Here is a 19,982-nt window from a genome sequence, read left to right as displayed (position 1 = left end):
GCAGGGAGGGGCAGAGGGAGAGGGAGAGAGAATCTTAAGCATTCTCCATGCTGAGCACAGAGCTCGATGCAGGCTTGAACCCACAACCCTGAGATCACAACCCGAGCCAAAATCAAGAGTCAGATGCTTAACTGACTGAGTCACCCAGGTGCCCCTTGATTACATGTCTAGTAGCCATGAACCAAGTAGCTTCTACAGAGGCCAGACCACGTGGAAAGGTAATGAGGATATAAACACTATAGCCTTGAAATCTTTGCAGGTGGCACTAATTCCCCAGCCCAGGAATATGATTTTGCTTTTGACTATTTTACCATGGGAAATTTCATCCTAGGACCTTCCACTGGGATTTTCTTAAGACAGTCATTATTATTTTGCAGGGTATTTTATAGGTTAAAGAATCAGTTCATCCAACTGTCCTGTATGTCCTAATTATACACTCAGGAACTGGGGTGGCTCCAAGGATTGAGTGGACCCACTGGGACGTGGATAATCCCTGACACCCATACACTCCACTCTAACAAGGACCACGCTGGTGCTTTTCATCCCAGAGCAGCATCAAATCAGATGCTGTATCCAACAGTCTTTGAAAGATCTATGTATTTTCCTTTCTCTGACGTACGGTTCTAGAATAAAAGATCATTGGTCTTTTTGGTGAAGAACTGAGGAAATCACCACATGTACATTTGCAGTTCCCATTTCCATCAGCAGGTTTTAGGTCCAAGAATTGACTCAGGTCTGGAAACTGGGCAAGGGATCTTGATTTCTCATTGGGGCAGCCAAACTCAGCTATCTGATCATCTATTTTTAATTGCTTTTGATGGTATATATGAAGCAATATGCTTGTTGGCTGCCCATCTGTCTTGCCTGTCAGAACACCATGTCCTATTAGCTATCTCCAGAGACTTCTGTGGACCAGGCCCCCTGGCTGTCATTCTAACCTTGATGTCCATTCCAGAAGTTACATCATCTTGCTCCAACAGTTAAATGCTGCCCCCTGCTTTGGTTATTCAACCATTTTCATCGCTACCAGGGAACCCAGTTCTGTAAACGTGCCTACATTGTTCCAACCAACAGAGGATGGCCCCTACTGAGCATCTCGAGGATACTGGTGTCTTCTCAGCAGTGCATGACCACCTTGTTAAGTTAGTGTCTCTGAGGAACAGTCGAGGGATGGGGTTCCCAGCTGTAGAGAGGATAGTCGTGCCAATTTCACCAGGCTTTAGATTCCCCCTTTCCATAATCTGTCCCTGCCGCTCCCCTATCTCTACTTCTGTTTGTCTAGTGTGTACCTTGGCTTACAGCAAGCCTCTAAGAGCTACCCAGGAGCATCTTAGAACCGTCACCCATGGCCCTTGCCAGGCTAGTGAAGTTCTGTGGCACAGAAGAGTGCATCCATATCAACAATTCTCCTCTTTCCAGTTTCCTATTCCCCTTTCTTCATTTAGGATCCACTCCCAGACACAATCCCTTGGCACCTGCTGGTACGCGTTCACCGGTCCTACAGTGCCATTGGCCTAGAAACCCTCTCTTCACCTAGCAGCCCCACACAGGACATTCCCAGTCAGGGCATGCCACGGCTACTCTGCATAGTCCTCATTCAGGCAAGAAGTGGGGTGGGAAGGTCTGTCTCCAAAGCAGGGGCAGGAGTTCTCTTCTGCAGGCCCAGTGGGTTCAGGGGATCTGGAGTTCAGAGTTCCCATGCACATCTTCCTAGAGAGCTCCTTTCTGAGTTTCAGGACTTCACTCCTTCTTCATTAGTGCCCTAACTTTGGCATAAGAGACCATATAGAACTTAGAATTCAGTCTTCTCTGGAGTTCTGCCATTCTTAAAATTAGGGCCGGGCCTTCCTTACTGTCTGCTTTCCAGCTGCAGGTATGAGGATCTCTTGGTTTAGGAGGTGATTAACAGATTTAAGCCTGTCATTTACTCTTTTCAACATGTTAGTGGCACTTAGCAATAGCCATCAAAATCCACGGTTCTTAGAGTTACTATTTGAAATCCTTTTGTAAATGTCAGGCAATCGTATCAGCTGGTATGCCTCTTCCGCTGTAGCTCACCCAGTTTCCTACAGGTGAAAGTTTTGGCAATGGCACTGTTATAACACCCCAGGGACTATCAACATTCCGCTTGTCACCATCTGGCCAGGCAGTGATCCAACACCAGAACCCCATCCTTAAAGCCCATTTGCTGGGATTGTTACCTGAAGTTAGGTTCCTTGGAAGCAGAGACTGAGATAAAGTTTCTAAGTAAGTGATTTATTATGGGAATTTTTTCAGGAGAAGAGGGGGGAGGGAAGCAGGATTGAGTGGTGGGAAAAACCAAGTATGGATGTGGCCCCAGCTGGAGACTAGCTCCAGCTTGGTCTCGTGGGGACTGAAGGAGCATGAATCACACCACACATTGGTCCCACCTTGGGGCTGAGGGCCAGCCCCCACGCTCAAGAGGTGTAAACTCCAGGTGAATCTGGCACTGGAAGAAGGTGATGCTTTGGGGAGTGGTGGCATCAGCGGCCAATCCTCACAGCAGCTGGGAGATGAGGATTCTGCCCCAAAAGGGAATTTTCCAGGATACCAACCACCTCCACTATGCCAGTGAACTGCTCTCATTTGTTTCTTCAATAGCGAACACTTCCCTGAATTTCCTCTCGAATTCTGCCTCCAGTCTAAGTCCCATTAGGCCAAAGTCATTGTACTGAAAAATAAATCATAGAGACAGATATAACGATCCTCATTGTCAGTGTTAGACACCTTGCAATCAAGAAGGTTGAAGACCTTGTCTTAAACACCTAAGTTACATTAACCAGGTGATGCTTAAAAATTCATGCAGCTAAGAGGAACTGTTATTTCCTAAATGCAGGATTACTCCTCATTAAGCAGACAGAAACGGGAAATCATTGCCTACTTGGGACTTCGACTTACTTGGTTTGGGTTGTTTATTTTAGTGAGACTTAGAAAAGTTCTTTGCAACAACCATCAAAGAGCCCAGTCTAACTACAATCAGCCATCTCCTTCCCCACCACTTCTGTCCTCTCTGGTGACCCCTGTAAACTACATGCTCCATTCACATGCAAAGGAATCTGAAATTGGGACTTCTGAGAGTTTCCAGTGAGTTATCTGGGGAGAGATAAGAAGGGTGTGATTCTCTCCTTGAGTTTGGAGCAGGCGGGACTCCTCTGTTCTCTGTGGGCACTTGTTTCCTTGAAGGGGGGGAATGAGCTCTCAGGAGCCTGGGGTTCTGGTTGCAGAAATACCTTCTGACTCACTGTTACTCTGCCATGGTGAGCTTATGTCCTGAATTAGAAAAGTCACTGCCTTCCAGAAGCCTTCCTTGTGCGGGCTTGTCGTAAGGTGAGGGAAATGTAAAATTTTCCCGGCACCAGAATATGAGGGCAGAGCGACTCAAAGGGAAAAAATGAAACGAAAGCAGGGAGAGCCTCTCACCTTGTAAGACATCCTGTGGTTCTGAAAGATGAGGCGCACGTCCCGCACGAACCCCTCCACTTGGCGATAACCCTGTTTATTCAGCTTCTTCTTGATTTTGTCCAACCACATGGGTTCCTTTAGGTTTTGAGAGACCTCTCTAATCTGGTGAGAAAAAAAAATACCAATGGGAGAGTTACTGGCATAGTTCAATGTCCCCAAATCCAGCAGAGATACAAGGTACAGATAATGGCGGCTCATGCTCTCCCTCTCATGGGTTCAGATCACAAATCCCTCCGGTGCCTGTAGGAAGGGCAGGGAACGTCACTGTGGCCTATAATCATGGTTGGTTGTTATTACTTACATAATAATAATATGGAATCTTCGAAAAAAAGGAGCTCTCTGAATGGCAGTAGACCTTCAAGAGGAGGAACTCACATTTCTGCAAAAGAAGAAGGCTGTGAATAAAAAGCAGTTTGGACACATTAAGCCCTTACACATGCCCAGGCAGAGGCATGACTCACACCAGTGTTCTGGAAGTTTCCCCAAACAGGTTTGGCTCTTGGAAACAGACATGTAATAATTGAGTTATTTTTTCCACAGTCCAGTTCTGGTATGATTTCAGCATGATTGACACATGGCTTGGATGAACAGTCTCCCTTGGGGCGCCCTTCCCTTCACCCCTTGTCTGTTGGAATTCTCACGTGTCCAGGGTAAGAAGGCTTGGGGTGGGCACCCAACTCACCACCTGCTCCTCAGGCTGCATCTGCCTCTCCAGGACCTCAGATTCCCTGTGACTCTGCTGCCTCTCGAAAGACTCCTTTATCCGGCAGAAGGTGCAACTCCACGGGCTCCTGAGAGGTCGGGCGTAAGTGAGCAAGGGCCAGGCCCCTGGAAACAGCCCCTGTTCCCACGGCTGCCACCGTCCTCCTTTCAGGCATGGCCGGTGGACACAGCTGGGAGACGAAGGGGACTCCTCCCAGAGTCTCCAAGACCCCACGTGGGGCCTGAGCCCACGACCCTCCTCCCATCGAGGCTGGCAACAGGGGGCTCAGTGCGCGGAGGGCCGTGTCAGGATGAGTGGTGGGCTCTCCTTTCCCCACCCGAGCTGCTGGGAGCACAAGGCGCCCTGCCTGTCACACCCAAGTGTCAAAACTGGGCCTTCACCCCTGGGGATCCAGGCCTCTATCAGCCGCTGAGCCCATGGTTAAATGCATGAACCAGGCCACGCTTCCCTCCTTTTCTGAAAAAGCACAGAACACAAACAGCTTGTGTTCCCACCTCTGTGAACAGGAGCCCAGGCTGGAAAACTTCTTGAAGGGACAGTGGCAGTATGAAAGCAAGGGATCCAGCCACCAGCCTCAGCATCCCAGCCTAAGCAAAGAACAGCATTCTCTCGTGCTGCCAGCATCTTTAAACAGCTCTCTGGATCATACTGCTGGACCCCGTACGTCCAACCCTGCTCTTTCTCTGCCTGGACACATAGGTTCCTCCTATGGCAGGGGGAAGGCTTCCTAACTGGGGTGGGGGGACTTCATCTCACAAACCTCTCAGCTTCCACAGGTGGGATGTGACAGTCCTCATGAAAAGATCTTGAACAAGTATCACAGCAGAACAGCTGTCCTCCATCCCGGCACGTCTCACACACGTCAGAGTTTCCCAGCTAGAAGGCGAAAGAATGTCCGTACCCCTGGTGAGACCCCAGCAGGCCACCGCTATGAGAATCTAGAATTCGCTGCCTTTGTGTGAACCTGCCTGGACACATTTATGCTTCTCCCCGAGGGATGAAGGAGCAGCATGGAGTGGAGACTTCAGAAGAAATCGCCATCTGCAATGCTGCCCAGGAGGGGGGGGCTTGTGTGTCATACCAGAAAAGTTCTTCCTATAAAACCAGAGATCCTAACACAGAAAGACTAGCAGCAAAACAAGAAGATGATGTTATAGGAACCTGAATAATATTATCACCTTGCAGATAAGACAAGTCCCCGAAATAAAGCGTTAAATGCATTTGCCTATACCACAAGCAGACAGACTCCCAGGCGAAATATTGAGAATTTAATAGACGGGATAAACTCCCTACTGTGGAAAGTTGATAGAAAATGAAAAGACACTCATTAACAATTATTTTGAGTCTTGTTTTGGGCTTTTGGTGAAAATACTTGTGTTGGGTGAATTGGGTTCTGGCTATTTCTTTTGTTGTTAAAAATGGCTATGCATGAAGAGCTGCTAGCCACAGTGAACATCTAGCCAAATACTCCCATTCGGTGTTGCAGGGGATCCTCAAGGACACCTCCAACGGGGGCTGAGACTGCTCTGGCACGGAGCCATGGGGCCATTTTTCTTCTCATCAGTGCAGACACTCATAGATTACTATCATCAATCCCCAGGAAGTGATGACCCCTCTCCCCAGAAGGACAAGGAAATAACAAATACAACCAATGTTTAAGAATCTCCCATATGTATAGTTCTTAACAGATACATCTGCTTGCTTCTCTATCCAGCTGCACACTAAAATCGTCCAGGCAGAGTATGTAAAATACTAATGTCCTGGCCCCAACACCAGAGATACTGAATCAATTGGTCTGGGTGGGAGCAGCCATTGGTATTCTTTTTTAATTTATAAAATGGGTAATTTTTGTATCCGAATCATTTGGGACTTTTGAACAATCCTAATGTCCAAAACATAGCCTAGACTGATTAAATCAGAATTTCCTATAGAGTGGAATCCAGGTAATGTTTTTCAAAGGTCCTCAGGTCACTCAGTGTTGAGTCAACCCAAGTTGAGATTTAGTCTGGTTATTAGGCATGGGGATATTATAAGTCAATGTTGAATTGGCCCATAATATCTACCCCTGGAGAGATTATGAACAGGGGTGAGGGTGTACGTCCATCCTAGACGAGCCACACAAACACTGGACTGGAAAGCTGTTTAGATGATTGAAGACTCCCTCAGTTGGCCAAGGGTCAAAATCAGTGTGGATAAGAATAAATCTTGTTGGGGGACTGCTTTGAATGTAAAGTGTACACGAAACCATCTGACTACCCCTCCTCTGTTGGACGTCCTGTGTCAGTATTACCGCTTGATACCCTCTGTGAGTGCTGCCCCCTGGAGTTGTACAAGGGTGACTGCTTCAAATGTCTATTTTGATGCAACGAAAGGAATCAAAGTATAATTTAGCGTAGAGACTGCAGTCACCCATAATTTTGACAGACCTTATAGCAGGCATCCACGTGGGACCACCCCGTGATGGGCTGCGTGGTGATCGTTTCAGCCCTCACCAGCTTAGCACCCTGATGGCTCCCTCAAGACCAGATACATGGCCTCCATAAAAGGCCCACTTGCCCTGCATGCATTTCTCTGCAGGATTCACAATAGGGTCCACCCCCCTAGACTCACCAGCTTGGCCGAGCCTGTTCCTTCTGGCGGATCTTAGCTCTGCCTACACCTTGGAGTGGTTGTTTTGGACTTTCCTTTCCTTCCCTATTGCCTTCTTTAAAATTATTTTCTCCCAGATTTGCTCCTTACTCCTAATCTGCACACCAGCTTTGGCTATTACCACTTCAGGCCCTGGCTCTAGAGACCCCAGTGGTCTAGAGCTCTGCCTCCCATACTCACTTTCAAGGGGACATGAGGAAACAGGAAGGTTTCCCTGAGCAAATAGGAAAGGATGAAATAACAAATACAACCACACATGGTCTCCAGAACCACCTTCCTGGTGCGGGTGATCCGTCTGCTGTTCTCTGCTCATTACGTACAGTGACACACTCCAACTGAGTGTGAGCACACGTCAGGGAAACACAGTGATGACACAGTGCCCCAGGGACACGGCCTGGATTATCTGGGGTTAGAGGTGTAGTACTTACATAAGGGTCAACTAAGGTGTTGTTGTAAGGCTTTGGTATTGTCCGCTGAAAAGAGAGAAAGATTAAATGACAATACTGAATACAAGGATTGCATCCATCCCTCATTTAACAGCTATCTGTGGAGGAACTCAAGCCACAGTCTACCCATTATTTCATACCTGTTTTATGGACTTAAATATATCTACTTGTAGAATAAAAAGTACCAAAATACCACTGTTTGGCCCAATGCAAGTTCAATTTCCTGGATTTCTGACCCAAGGTAGGTCTTCATGAAGCCATGCAGGGAGGCTGCCCCTGGTTTCTACAGATGGAGTTGAAGAAACTCCACTGGTTCTCCTACTTCGAAGGGTTCTCAGATATTTTTCTCTCCATTAGAAAGTATCATCCCACCAGGAGGAGATGCAATGAGAGAATCAGGTCAAGAACTCATCACCAACAGCCCCCCAGTGACCACAGGACCCAGAGTCCTGGAATCTATAGAAATGTCCCAGAGAACTGCGCTGCCTTTTGCAGTCTTCTTAGGACACGGTCTCTAAGATAAAATGTGCCCAATGTCCCCAGTGCTGCAGCTTTTCTTCCAGAAGGTCACCCTCCTCTCTCCCAAAAAGACGTCAGCTGGGTGACTTTTCAGAGGCAATTGATTATCACTCACTAAACTTATAATGCTTTTGCATATTCAGTAGAACGACCTGGCCTCCTTCCCTCTGAAATGCAGCTTTTATCTCCAGCCCAGGGCAGAGTAGTCACAGACAAGTGTGATCCACCGGACAATGACCTGAGAAGTGGCCATGCCATTGCCCATCTCTCTGGGTGACCTAAAATCCCCCGCCCCTCCCCATGTTAGAATTCGAGGTTGAAATAATCCTTGAGGTCAGGAGTATTGTTTCAATCAACTTTAATGACCACTGGACATTTAGTATGGGCTTGATAATCATATGTCGAATGAATAAATGAATGAATATTTCTTAGCTTAGGAAAAGGGATTACTTGCTATCTCTTAAGAAATATTAGCATACAATACACTGGAGGAATATATTATTTTATAACACAGCAACTGTCACCAAAAGATATTAGTGGCCCTTGTCAGGAGCCAATAAGCTACCATGTGGTATTAAGAGTGATACTGAAGTTTCCAAAAGCCAAGGGGCTCCATCAGCAAAAGAGGTTCTGAGAGGCACAGAGGACCCCTAGGGGTAATAATGGATTGCAAGATCTGCCATTTTGGAGAGCTCACACGGAGACACAAAATATAGAGGCAGCTGAGGCTTGTTGCTGAAAAGTGTTGCACCCATGGATAAGGGTAGATCCTATTGAGAAGTTGCCAGCTCACAGGGGTAATCTAACCGAGTAACTATTTTATCTTATTTTTTAATTTTTATTCTATTTTTTAAGTAAGTTGTATGACCAACGTGGGACTTGAACTCATGATCCTGAGACAAGAGTCACATGTCTACCCACTGAACTAGCAGGAATCCCAAACTGAGTAACTCTAGACATCTGGGAAATGATACAGATGCTGGTCTTTAAAATACTAAAAGATCAAATACTAGTTTCCCTTTAGGAAATCCAGGGGATGAAATGTCCCAAGGACTGAAAGTTCAAATGATCCAGGGCATCATCAGATAAGCACATTCCTAGTGGAAGACAAAGTCTCATTGGCCAGCTAGGCATGGCCTATCTTAGAAGTCTGAATGTCTTGGATGGCCACTCCTACTTGAACTGTGTAAGAATGACACTTCTCTCCTCTCCCTCTTTCTCAAGTTCTTGTTCATACTCAATCTTGGAAAAGCCATCACCTTGCCTTGAATCTACACTGCACTTAACCTGTTTGTTTGTTGTCTACATAGACTTTTTCCATAGAGGAAAAAATCATTTTCTCAGAAAGGAGGTCTGGACAGCCCCTCTGATGGAGCCAAAAGGGTAGCATCAAAGTAAATAATTTTCCAGATCTGCCCCTCCCAAATGATACATCAATCTTCCAAGAACTTCCTTCCCAACAGCACCATCCTCAAGAAGGGCAAATAGTTTCCCCTGGGAAAAAAAGTACATCTGTGTGTACATTTAAGTGGAAGGTGAAAGGGGATGAAATGGATCAGAAAAGAAAATATGCCTTTTGTTTCCTATCTCATGAAATGATATGGTTTTGTATATGTCTCAGGATAGACTATCTGCTAGAGTGGGGTCATCTGAATCACTTAATGAAATCACCATTAGACTTCATTAAAGTTAGACAATAGTAATGATGATTTTAAAATCTGGATTTGAGTTGAAGATGACCCTATATCACCTTATTTTTTTCTAAGATTTATTCATTCATTTAAGAGACAGAGAGAGAGAGCACACGAATGGGGGCAGAGGCAGAGGGAGAGGGAGACAAGCAGACTACCAGCTGAGTGGGGAGCCCGACGCAGGGCTCTATCCCTGAGATCATAACCTGAACTGAAATCAAGACTCAGATGCTTAACTGACTGAGCCACCCAGGTGCCCCGACCCTGTCTTATTATGAAATGTCTTTTTGTATTGCATAATCATGTTTGCTTTTGCAACTTTGACACCCTTACAACATCTGCAGCTACAGTTAAAGCATATGCATGAGGTCTGTTTTGATGGCTCTTTATCATCTCCGCCTCAAACGGTTTACCATTCAAAGAAGATCTTGTCTTTTGTGCAGCATAATGTTCAAAGTAGCAACTCTGTAGTCACGTGCCCAAAAAAGGGGAGAGGAGGGTTGGAGGTAATTATAATCACCCAATTGAGAACTAGAAGTCAGTGTACATATAACATCAGTAATGTGATGAGAACTTACAAAAAGTGACATAATAATCACCTTTCTTTTCCTGAAATATTTTCTTGGAGGATTATGTAGAAGTCCTTTCTGAAAGATAAAAAGATCCAAGTTTGTGGCTAGCCTGTTTCTATTTTGTAAGTCTGGCATTTCCAGCCTTCTCCCATATGTATTTCTACCTGGGTGTCCCACTGTCAAAGCCAGGGTGGCTAAATGAGAAAACATCTCCCTCTCCTCACCTGTACTTCTAGAATTCAATCAGTGGTAGAATTTCAAGGATTGGAAAATCGTCTTTAGAACTTTTTTCTTTTCTCTTGTCTTTTTTCCTAAGTTTTAAGAGGTTTTCCTTCATAATCTCTTTAACACCTCCCACTTCCTTTCCATTCCCACCAATGCCACTCATGATGGGTCCATACACCAGGGCTACTCAATCAACACACACTTATCCCATGTGTACTGGGTATCAGACCCTCTGGACAATCTTGGGCACACAAAGATGGACTAACCCTAGAGGTATCTAGAAAGAAAAAGAGAATGCACAGAAGGATAAGTATAAAACAGTATAAGAAGGGTCTTAGGAGTGGGCTCGTGGAACCCAGGGAAGGGAGGACCGGGGTCAGGTCATTCAGGGAATATTCAGAGAAGGGAGACATTTGACATGAGCATTGCAAGTCAAGTATAGGTATCTTTGGGCTGAAAGACACCAAAGTCATTTCAAGCCTCCAAAGTTGCCTAAAATATTGTTTTAAATATATCATTGCACACCTCAGAAGACTTCACTGATTTTTCATTTTCTATATTATGAGTTTAAACTCCTTAGGCTGATATTAAATCCCTCTATAAACAAGCCCAATCGATGGATCACTGCTTATCACACATAACCAGTCTACCCCAATTCAAAGAGATACTTTAGTTGTGGTTCTGGTTTTTATGGCTTTCTTTCTCTGGAGTATCCTCTTTCCATTTGTTTGACTGTAGACTGTCTTCTTTCAGTGCATGAAGTTGTCTGCATGCGACTGAGTAACTATGACCTCTCCCCCCACCAAGCTCAGGCCTCTATCCAGACAGAACCCCTTTTACAACATTAATGTGCAACATTTTAGGGAGGTTATGAATGTGGGGCATCTCTCCCTGGGTCAGCAGTAAACTCAGGGGCATCAGGTTTTAGCTATAACTCAACAAAAATTTGGTGAGCAAATAATGACCACACAACAAGGAAAGTCGCATCTGCTCCAGTCCTTGAAATACCTCCATCAGCCATCGTAGGGGCCTTCCACCACAGCGCACACTCAGCTTCCAGTTCTTCGATCTTGCGTGGCCTCCTCTGACTTCAAATTCCTTGGGGGTGAACCAATTTCCATCCTCACTCTGTATACACCTCTCCAAGACTCCTGTAAGACCAGGGTAAGTTGAGCCTGAGCCCTCTTTGTCTTCAGAACTCAGATGATGGGCTCTCACCACAATGCCTCTGGAGCCACCCAATTTGGGCTCAAGATTTTTAGCAGGAGGGTCTAGCCTCCATTTTCAGCCTTTGAAATCCCCAAATAAGTCCCCTCAAAGGAGATTTCCTGCCTTGGGGCAACATTTCTTTAAAACTTGGCGCAACAAAAAGGTGATAATTACCATAAAAATCAACCCTTTAAAAGTATTTCAAATCATCTACAAAGGAAAAGCAAGGGAACCTGAAGATTGAGAGGATCTCAGGTTGCTGGGGACAGAGAACAGGCCAGAAACTCCAATGGCTCTTGGGGCAATGGGAAAGTAGAACCCCAAGTTGAGACTGAGCTTAGAATCCTATCACCCGACATCTGTAGCCTTTATTCCGTTTTTTTAATCCAGTGTAATGGCATTATTAAGCAGAGCTTTTCCCATCCCTGAAATCACGGATAGCTGATATTAAAAATAACTGTGAAATGTTACCCAGTGGAAAATTAAGCTACGCATAGAAGATAATCATATGCTAAACAGCATTTCTCAGTCATTGGAGAAATGCAAATCAAAAACATAATGAGATACCACCTCATACCCACTAGGATGGTCATAATTAAAAAATCAGACAATAACAAGTATTGATAAGGACATAGAAAAATTGGGGCCCTCAGACATTGCCGGTGGGAATATGAAATAGGGCAGCCACTGTAGAAAACATTTTGGTGCTTTCTCCGTAAGTTAAATATAGATTTACCATATGAACCAGCAGTTGCACTCCTGGGTATATAACCAAAAGAACTGAAAACATTCGTTCACACAAAAACTCATACATGAATATTCAAAACAACATTATACATAATAGCCAAAGAGTGGAAACAACCCAAACTGATGGATGAATGATGTATTTGGTGTATTCACACCATGAAATAAATTATTTGGCCAAAAAAAAATTGCAGCAGCAATACATGCTACTACATGGATGAATCTTGAAAACATCATGTTAAGTGAAAGAGCCCCGTCATATACGTAGAATAGGCCAATTTATGAAGCAGAAAATAGATTAGTGGCTGCTTAGGGCTGGGCGCTGGGATGAACTGGGAATGTGTACTGACTGCAAATAGACATGGCATTTGCTTTAGTGGGGGACAGACACAAATGTTCTAAGATTAGATTGTGGTGATGGCTGAACAATCCTGGGAAAATACAAAAAAAATTCAACATTGAACTGTGCACTCTGAGGGTTGAACTGTATGATACGTGATTATATCTCAGCTAAGCTGTTGAAGTATTTTACATTGATTATGTAAATTAATTCCTCACAGCTATACTGTGAGGCAGATTTTTAATTACTATCCCCTTTTTTAGATGGAAACTTCAAGCTCAGAAAGGTCCCCGTGTCTAATCAGATGAATCAGTCCCTCTTGGCAGAACTGTGGGTGGGGTTCAGGCTCTCTGATTCTAAATTCTATGGTCTTCTCACCACATCCAGCAGCCCGCCCTGGTGGTGATAATCCAGAAGGGAGAGAGGATATGAAGATGGAGGCTGAGGGCCTCTTCCCTTTTATTTCTGATTCACTTCTCTTTGGTTCTTTGGACATGTGGGAGTGAGCACCTAATATGTATAAGTTATGAAAGTGTAAAAATATCATCTTAGGAACCCCATCCTCCTTCCCCCAATTTCTTGAATGTTGTGTAATTCATATGGGTAATTCCATACTGCAAATCAAAGTAGATCGTGGAACTCACCTCGTTTCAGTCTCTTTTTATATAACATCCCCTTCACCTTACCACAGGTCACAGGAAGTATTTGAGAGTGAAAATTCACATTATCACCTCTGTGCTTTCTTGACCCTGAAAGAGAAGATTTCGTCATTCTGCCTCATTTTGCACATGCACGTGCACCTCTCCAACCCCGTGGATTTGTTCCCATGAAATCTAGACGTGCTTAGGGAAATCCATTCTACAAATCTCCAGCATCAGAGTCTTCATTCCATGTGACATTTTTGATAGATGACTACAGAATGTCTACCTCTATCTCACCCTTCAAATCCCACACAAACCAGAATGCTTTTACAGAGAAATCAGGCTTCAGTAAAACTGCCTTCCTCCCAATCTAGTCAGCCTCACCGGTTCTTACATGACAATGAAACACACAACAGCTGCCATGTTCTGAAGGGAGCTCTCCAGCCACACTATTTCACTGTGGTTAGGAAGCTGGAGACAAAGTGCGAGACTGTACTTAGGTCTCCATAATTGAGATCTGACTGACTGAGCAGAGAGAGTGGAATGAACGATGGGGTAACCTAGTGGAGATGATGTCTGCTTTCTATTCTTGTTCTCTGCTTTGCTTCATTTCTCCCTCACCTCAGCTTTCTCCATAGCTAAAAGAGGAGCTCAGGGAACTCTAGAATAATCTTCACACTGCATGAAGAGAGGCGGCTGGAGACCTGACTCCGAAGAAGTAGGGATGAAAAGTCTTCAAATGGACTAACTCAAGGAGCATATATAGCTGATGCTGCCCTTCCAGCTGACGTTTTAGAGCCGTGATGGTAGGAGGGAGTGTCCATGGTCCAGTGTTGAGCCGGGTAGACTATCAGAACCGTGATAGACTGAGAATGAGTAGCTTAATTTGCTCTCTTGCTTTGTGATCAAGTGACAGGTCCAAGCCCACACAATTAAAAGTAGAGAAAGACAAAGACTACTGACCACCACTATAGGCCACCTGTGGTGTGCAACCTGTGACTTTCTATGTAGCAAAGGGAGGATCAACTAAATTATGTGGGTTATATGGCAACAGACAATTTCCAGCTCAAAATTTATCAGTTCAGTGAAGATAGCATCACTACAGTGGCCCCTGGACCCACAGGGTCTGATCACCAAGTTCTTTGTTTGTGGGATTATCTTGTTTCTCTCCTTGACATATTTTGAAAATGAGCCAAGTTGTATACATCTCACAACAGTTAGTAAAGCTATAAAGCAATTAGAGAAATGGGTTTATTACTAAAATCACAGAAAACAGGAAAGCACAGGAAATCAGCTGTTTAGTTATTGAACATTATTCCCCTTTTCTTCTTTACCTCTTGATCGGAATCGTTTCTGTAGGGCTCTATCATTAGGAGTTAAGTAAACACGAGGTCTGCCTCTCTTTCTCCCTGAGAAAATAGAAAAATATAATGACAATCACACACATGCAGTTGCATTGCATATATTAGTGATTTCCCAAATTCCCATTTAGATACAGCTTCCCCAAAGCCTGTCTAATGGATAAAGAAAAATATATAATCCCTAGTCTCAAGATACCAAGAACTAGATAGCTAATCTTAGGTTTATCTTGTATTTTATTTTTCACAGTCCTACATTAGTAAAACAAACAAGTGAAATCAGTATTTCACCTATATCTCATGCAGCCAGTTGTTAAGTGCGTAATAGATGCCAATTGGACATCTACTAATTTATTTGGTCTTTCCAACAAACATATGAGATGAAGATGATGATTACCGACATTACAGAAACTAAAATATTCAGAGAAAATTGAGACAAAAACTACAAAATTAAGTGAAAGCATTTCAGGTTTCTTCTCGTGGAGAAACAAACAGATGCGCTGTGAAGGGAAACTCTATGGCGGGTTTCACAGGTGAGACACGTTCCACACACCTTGAATGAAGTCATTTATATATTTGTGCTGAAAGTGATAATAAATGGGACCAAGGGCTTTGTCTACTTGGGTTTGGACAAAGATATTAGAATCTAAGAAACTAACCGGAAGAAGGCTAACCAAGAAGAATATGGGTAGAATTGAGTCTTCCAAAATCTTAATTTCAAATAGTTATTAAGGGTTGACTTGGTAGATGCTGCAGCAGGGAATGTTCTTCCTTTTGCAAGTTTTGGCTGTGGATATGCATCTCGGCGTTTGCTGTCATTCAAATGAGATTTAGTTTCTAAGGCAGGGAGACAAATTCATTTTCTTCTTTCTGTGTTCAATGCCCCACTATCTGGTGGTACTGAGTGGGGTTATATAGATCCTATAAGGAAATGTTTTCCAGACTACCCAGTCCTAAGTGCTGTAAACTGTAAGCTGATTATGGGCATATTAGACCAGCAAAGCAAAAAGAATCTTTCTTTCAATTAAACCCAAAATGGACCAATTGCTTGGTAAATAGTCCCACTTTCTGGACTTCATCCCGCACAATTACTGAGAGAATTTTCATCTCTTCAAGACCAAAATGGCCCCATGGACAAATATTGATAATTAGACTTTATCACAACATCAACAAATTACAGACTTGCAAGTCACCACTCTGTTACAATTTAACAGAATATAAATATAATATAAAAGCAGCTCAAATGAGGGGTCTACAACGACTGATAAATTTCTACAAGAAAGTAAAGACTTGGGCCGGTAATACCCAGCTACTGAAACGGTGGAAATATGGTTCTCAAAAAGGCTGATTAATCTTTTTGCCCCCTCTCGCTTTCTCCCTCCAGAAAGTGGGGTCACCAGGAAATAGAAGGTCATCTACCCAGGTACAGTTCTCTAAGGGGCCCTCTTCACCTCTTCTCCACCCAAGATGCCAAAGTGGTTATGGACTCTCTCTGGTGCTCTCTCTCATTCCTCTTCCGAAGGTCTATGCTCACAGCCCCGTGAGAAGAGATCCAGATATCTTACTCTTGCCCTCCTATATCCCAGTCAGGCTTGGTACTAAAGCTCTAATCACAGCCTTGGACAATCTAAGAAATAGAGAGTTCTTTCTTGGCCTCTATCTGTCCCTCTCTCTGGTTACATCTTTCCTGGGACTGGTGACCATGTTAAATTTACCTTTCATCAAACCTGTTAGGCCTAATATTTTTTTAGGGAGAAAAAGGAAATACATTGAAGTCCATTCTAGCCTGTGGAGCTTTTGGTATAAGGAGACTTGGAGCTTAAAACCAGCTAAATCATAATACAGTACTATTGTGTTTTACTTTGAAAATAGAGTGACTAAGCAAGACAGGATCAAACTCATTTTTGTGTCCCCAGGTTGTAATACCCATTTAATAACACCAAATCCCCCACCATGAACTCTAACAAGGCAGTCAGAATATAATTTAAGGTTATTTTTAAAAATTGTCAGGCTTGGTATTAATTAATCTCTAATTGTAAGTGTGACAGAATTTTAAATTCTTTCTTGTTATCCCAAAATTTTAGTAAAAGTCTCAATAGTCGGGAACAATTCACTAAGTGCCAAGAAGGGTAACCAGCGGCCCCAGTCCACCCAGGACTAAGGGGTATCCTAGATGCAGGATTTTCAGTGGCAAAACTGGAAATGTCTTGGGCAAACCAGGGTGAGTTGGTCACCCTAGTTTCAAGCAATCCACATCGTAAGGCAATGGCACCAAGCTGCCTATGTGACCAAAGTATCGATCGAACAGGTTATGCCAGCTCTAGCTTTTCATTCACATCCACGCAGTAGAAGAATGGCTATATTTCCCTCCAAAGAAGTCAAGCAGTGCTGCCAGACCACACTGTGGAATCGATGAAAAAATCTCATGGAGGAAAGAGCTAGTGATTGTGTACCCTGCATTCCCAATGTTATCCCAGAGTTACATCTGCCAAGGGACACACATCCATATTCTTATCTCTCCTCTGTCCTCCATCCCCCCTAATCCTGGAGGGGCCCAAACCAGCAGCTTGAGTGTGGGTGGAGCCAAGAGAGAATGTGAGAAGAATCTGACCATGCCACATCCCCACACACCCAGGTCAGGTGGCCCAGACCGAGGTTTGCTCAGGCTGAAGGAGGGGAGGTGCATTGAAATGGAGAAAATATTGAAGTTTTAGTACTAGTCCAGAAAGAACTCTCAACTACTGGAGAGGGACTTATACTCTCGTGACAAGGGAACAGGAAATGCCCAAGACAGGAAAAACTAATCCAGAAGGTAGATTTGAAAAGGCAGTGAAAAAAATGAACTTGTTTTCTACTTGTAATTTACCAAGTCTGGCCATTTTAATAAACCAATGATGCAAGGTAAAGAAATTTCCATGAAAACAGATAAAACTCGGGAAAAAGATTTTAGGTCCTGGGCAGATAAAAACTATGATATAAACACCAACCCTTTATAACTCTGGCTCCAAATGGGTTTGCTTTCTAGATTTCACAGCTCTCAAATTGGTAACTTTGGCTAGGAAAAACTGAGGAAGATTTATGTTCCTCAAAACCTTAGCAAAATTTGTATTGACCCACGGGGCCAGGTGGAAGTGGCACAAACTTTATCTTACCCCTGATCTTGGCACGTTCTTGCAGAGGTATTTTCATCTTTTTCTCACTGGAGATCAACTGGTCAGCAGTGTTGCTTCTGTCTAGGGATAAGCAGATACAGAGTTGGACAAAACAGCAGTTGATATGAGAGACCAAAAGCAAGTGAGTGAACACCGGATTCAATTCTGAAGCCCCTTTCACTATTCATTCAGCCAAGAAAGCACGTTAATGATAAGGGATTTCAAATAGGTGCCTAGAATATGCTCTACTTTTAGGAGGGAAGACTTTTATTTTAATTAAAAAAATTTTTTTTATTATGTTATGCTAGTCACCATACAGTACATCCTTAGTTTTTGATGTCGTGTTCCATGATTCATTACTTGCTTATAACACCCAGTGCTCCATGCAATACGTACCCTCTTTAATACCAGGCTAACCCATCCCCCCACACTCCTCCCCTCTGAAACCCTCAGTTTGTTTCCCAGAGTCCATAGTCTCTCATGGTTCTTTTTTTCCTTCATTTTTCCCTTCCTCTCCTAATGTCGTCCATGCTATTCCTTATTTTCCACAAGTGAAACCATATGATCATTGTCTTTCTCTGCTTGACTTATTTCACTTAGCATAATCCCCTCCAGTTCCATCCATGTTGATGCAAACGTTAGGAGTGAAAACTTTTAAATTACGTACAAGATTTCATTGTACTTTGGAAAGTACAAAGTAGTTTAGAATTTATCTACGTACACAGAGACTTAAATGAAAATGATATAATGATTAAATCCAAATATTTGGTATTTTGAAAATAAGGTATATTCTTACAATGGATGCTACCACTTTTTTTTCTTTCCAAACAAAATTGTACGCATTCACCAACAGAGCGCCCATGTAAATTGACAAGAACTAAGATATATAGATTGGTGAAAATTAATAATTTTAATTGGACTCTAAAATCTTATTATATGGATCTGTTTCAAAATTGGAAATCACATGGAAAATGAGGTCCAGCTCTCACTGTCTAGAAGGAAGGAGTTCTTTAAACCACTACTGAGGGACGCCGGGGTGGCTCAGTTGGTTAAGCGTCCAACTCTTGATCTCAGCTCAAGTCTTAATCTCAGGGTCATGAGTTCAAGCCCCACATTGGGCTCCAGTTGGGCCTGAAGCCTACTTAAAAAAGAAAAAAGAAGTTAACCGCTACTGAAATAAACAAGGTTTCAGAGGTCCAACTTGAAGTAATACATATATGTTACTGGAAGTTCAGAAAATAAAAATTATATGAAACATCACCATGCTAGAGAGAGCCATAATTAACTTGTTCAAAAATATTCCCCTTGACTAATATAACATAATAAAAAATTTAAAAATAAATAAATAAATAAATAAATAAATAAAAACTTTCCCATAACAAAAACTCCCCCCCCCAAAAAGTATTCCCCTAGGCTTTTGTCTCTGTATATTTTACTATTTAAACAATAAAGAAAGGGGGGGTAATCAGAAGGGGGAATGAAGCATGAGAGACTATGGACTCTGAGAAACAAACTGAGGGCTTCAGAAGGGAGGGGGGTAGGGGAATGGGATAGGCTGGTGATGGGTAGTAAGGAGGGCACGTATTGCATGGTGCACTGGGTGTTATACGCAACTAATGAATCATCAAACTTTACATCAGAAACCAGGGATGTCCTGTATGGTGACTAACATAATATTATAAAAAATATTATTATAATAAAAAAATAAGATAAAAAAATAAACAATACCTTTTCATAGCAGAATTTAAACATGTTTAACATTTTCAATGTACACACATACACTTAAAAAACACAAATAACAATATAAATATCACCTATATTCCAATGACCATATATAACCACTGCATATATTTTTATTGATGACATCTATTGCTTTTTCCATATATCTATATCTGTGCCTTTCTATATATTATAGTTAGATAAATACGTATACATAAGAATTTATAAGTATCTAAAAATACATTTGTACAAATATATGTGTTTAGTTTTTTACCATTGCACACATGCACCTACCCATACAGGCTGCTTTTTGCACTTGGCTTTCTCTGGAACATCTTACTAAATTAATACAACCTTCTTGACCCAGCAGAGAAGCCACATCCTGAGGCTGGCAGTGTCTCCCTGGATCATTTAGCTCTGGGTGATTCCGTGCTGAGAACTAAGCCAGTTTGTGCAAGCCACTGTGTTTCCAGGCCTCTTTGTTACAGCGTCTTAGCTTACATCCTTGTG

General features: G+C 43.1%; 1 protein-coding gene across 8 annotated transcripts in view; it reads right to left on the bottom strand.

Moving 5' to 3' along the window:
- Positions 1-2,240: 2,240 nt before the first annotated feature.
- The window catches only part of LOC113250367 (nuclear body protein SP140-like protein), a 61,970-nt gene continuing 44,228 nt past the window's right edge, over positions 2,241-19,982 (bottom strand). For 7 of the 8 annotated variants that reach the window (XM_044380895.3, XM_048214094.2, XM_026491741.4 and 4 more), the window contains 11 exons: positions 17,754-17,834; positions 14,578-14,652; positions 13,247-13,351; positions 11,318-11,460; positions 10,112-10,159; positions 7,285-7,329; positions 4,968-5,083; positions 4,166-4,274; positions 3,785-3,862; positions 3,442-3,585; positions 2,241-2,692 (listed from right to left, as the gene is read on the bottom strand). In XM_044380895.3, coding sequence (XP_044236830.2) covers positions 2,585-2,692; positions 3,442-3,585; positions 3,785-3,862; positions 4,166-4,274; positions 4,968-5,083; positions 7,285-7,329; positions 10,112-10,159; positions 11,318-11,460; positions 13,247-13,351; positions 14,578-14,652; positions 17,754-17,834 — 1,052 coding nt within the window. In that variant the 3' untranslated portion in view covers positions 2,241-2,584. The remainder of the gene's footprint in view (positions 2,693-3,441; positions 3,586-3,784; positions 3,863-4,165; positions 4,275-4,967; positions 5,084-7,284; positions 7,330-10,111; positions 10,160-11,317; positions 11,461-13,246; positions 13,352-14,577; positions 14,653-17,753; positions 17,835-19,982) is intronic. The other variant, XM_044380898.3, reaches the window with a different exon arrangement.

Source organism: Ursus arctos, unplaced genomic scaffold, assembly GCF_023065955.2.
Source record: "Ursus arctos isolate Adak ecotype North America unplaced genomic scaffold, UrsArc2.0 scaffold_1, whole genome shotgun sequence".
Taxonomy (NCBI): domain Eukaryota; kingdom Metazoa; phylum Chordata; class Mammalia; order Carnivora; family Ursidae; genus Ursus; species Ursus arctos.
The sequence above is the reverse complement of the archived record's forward strand: the minus strand, read 5'-3'. Positions and strand labels throughout refer to the sequence as shown.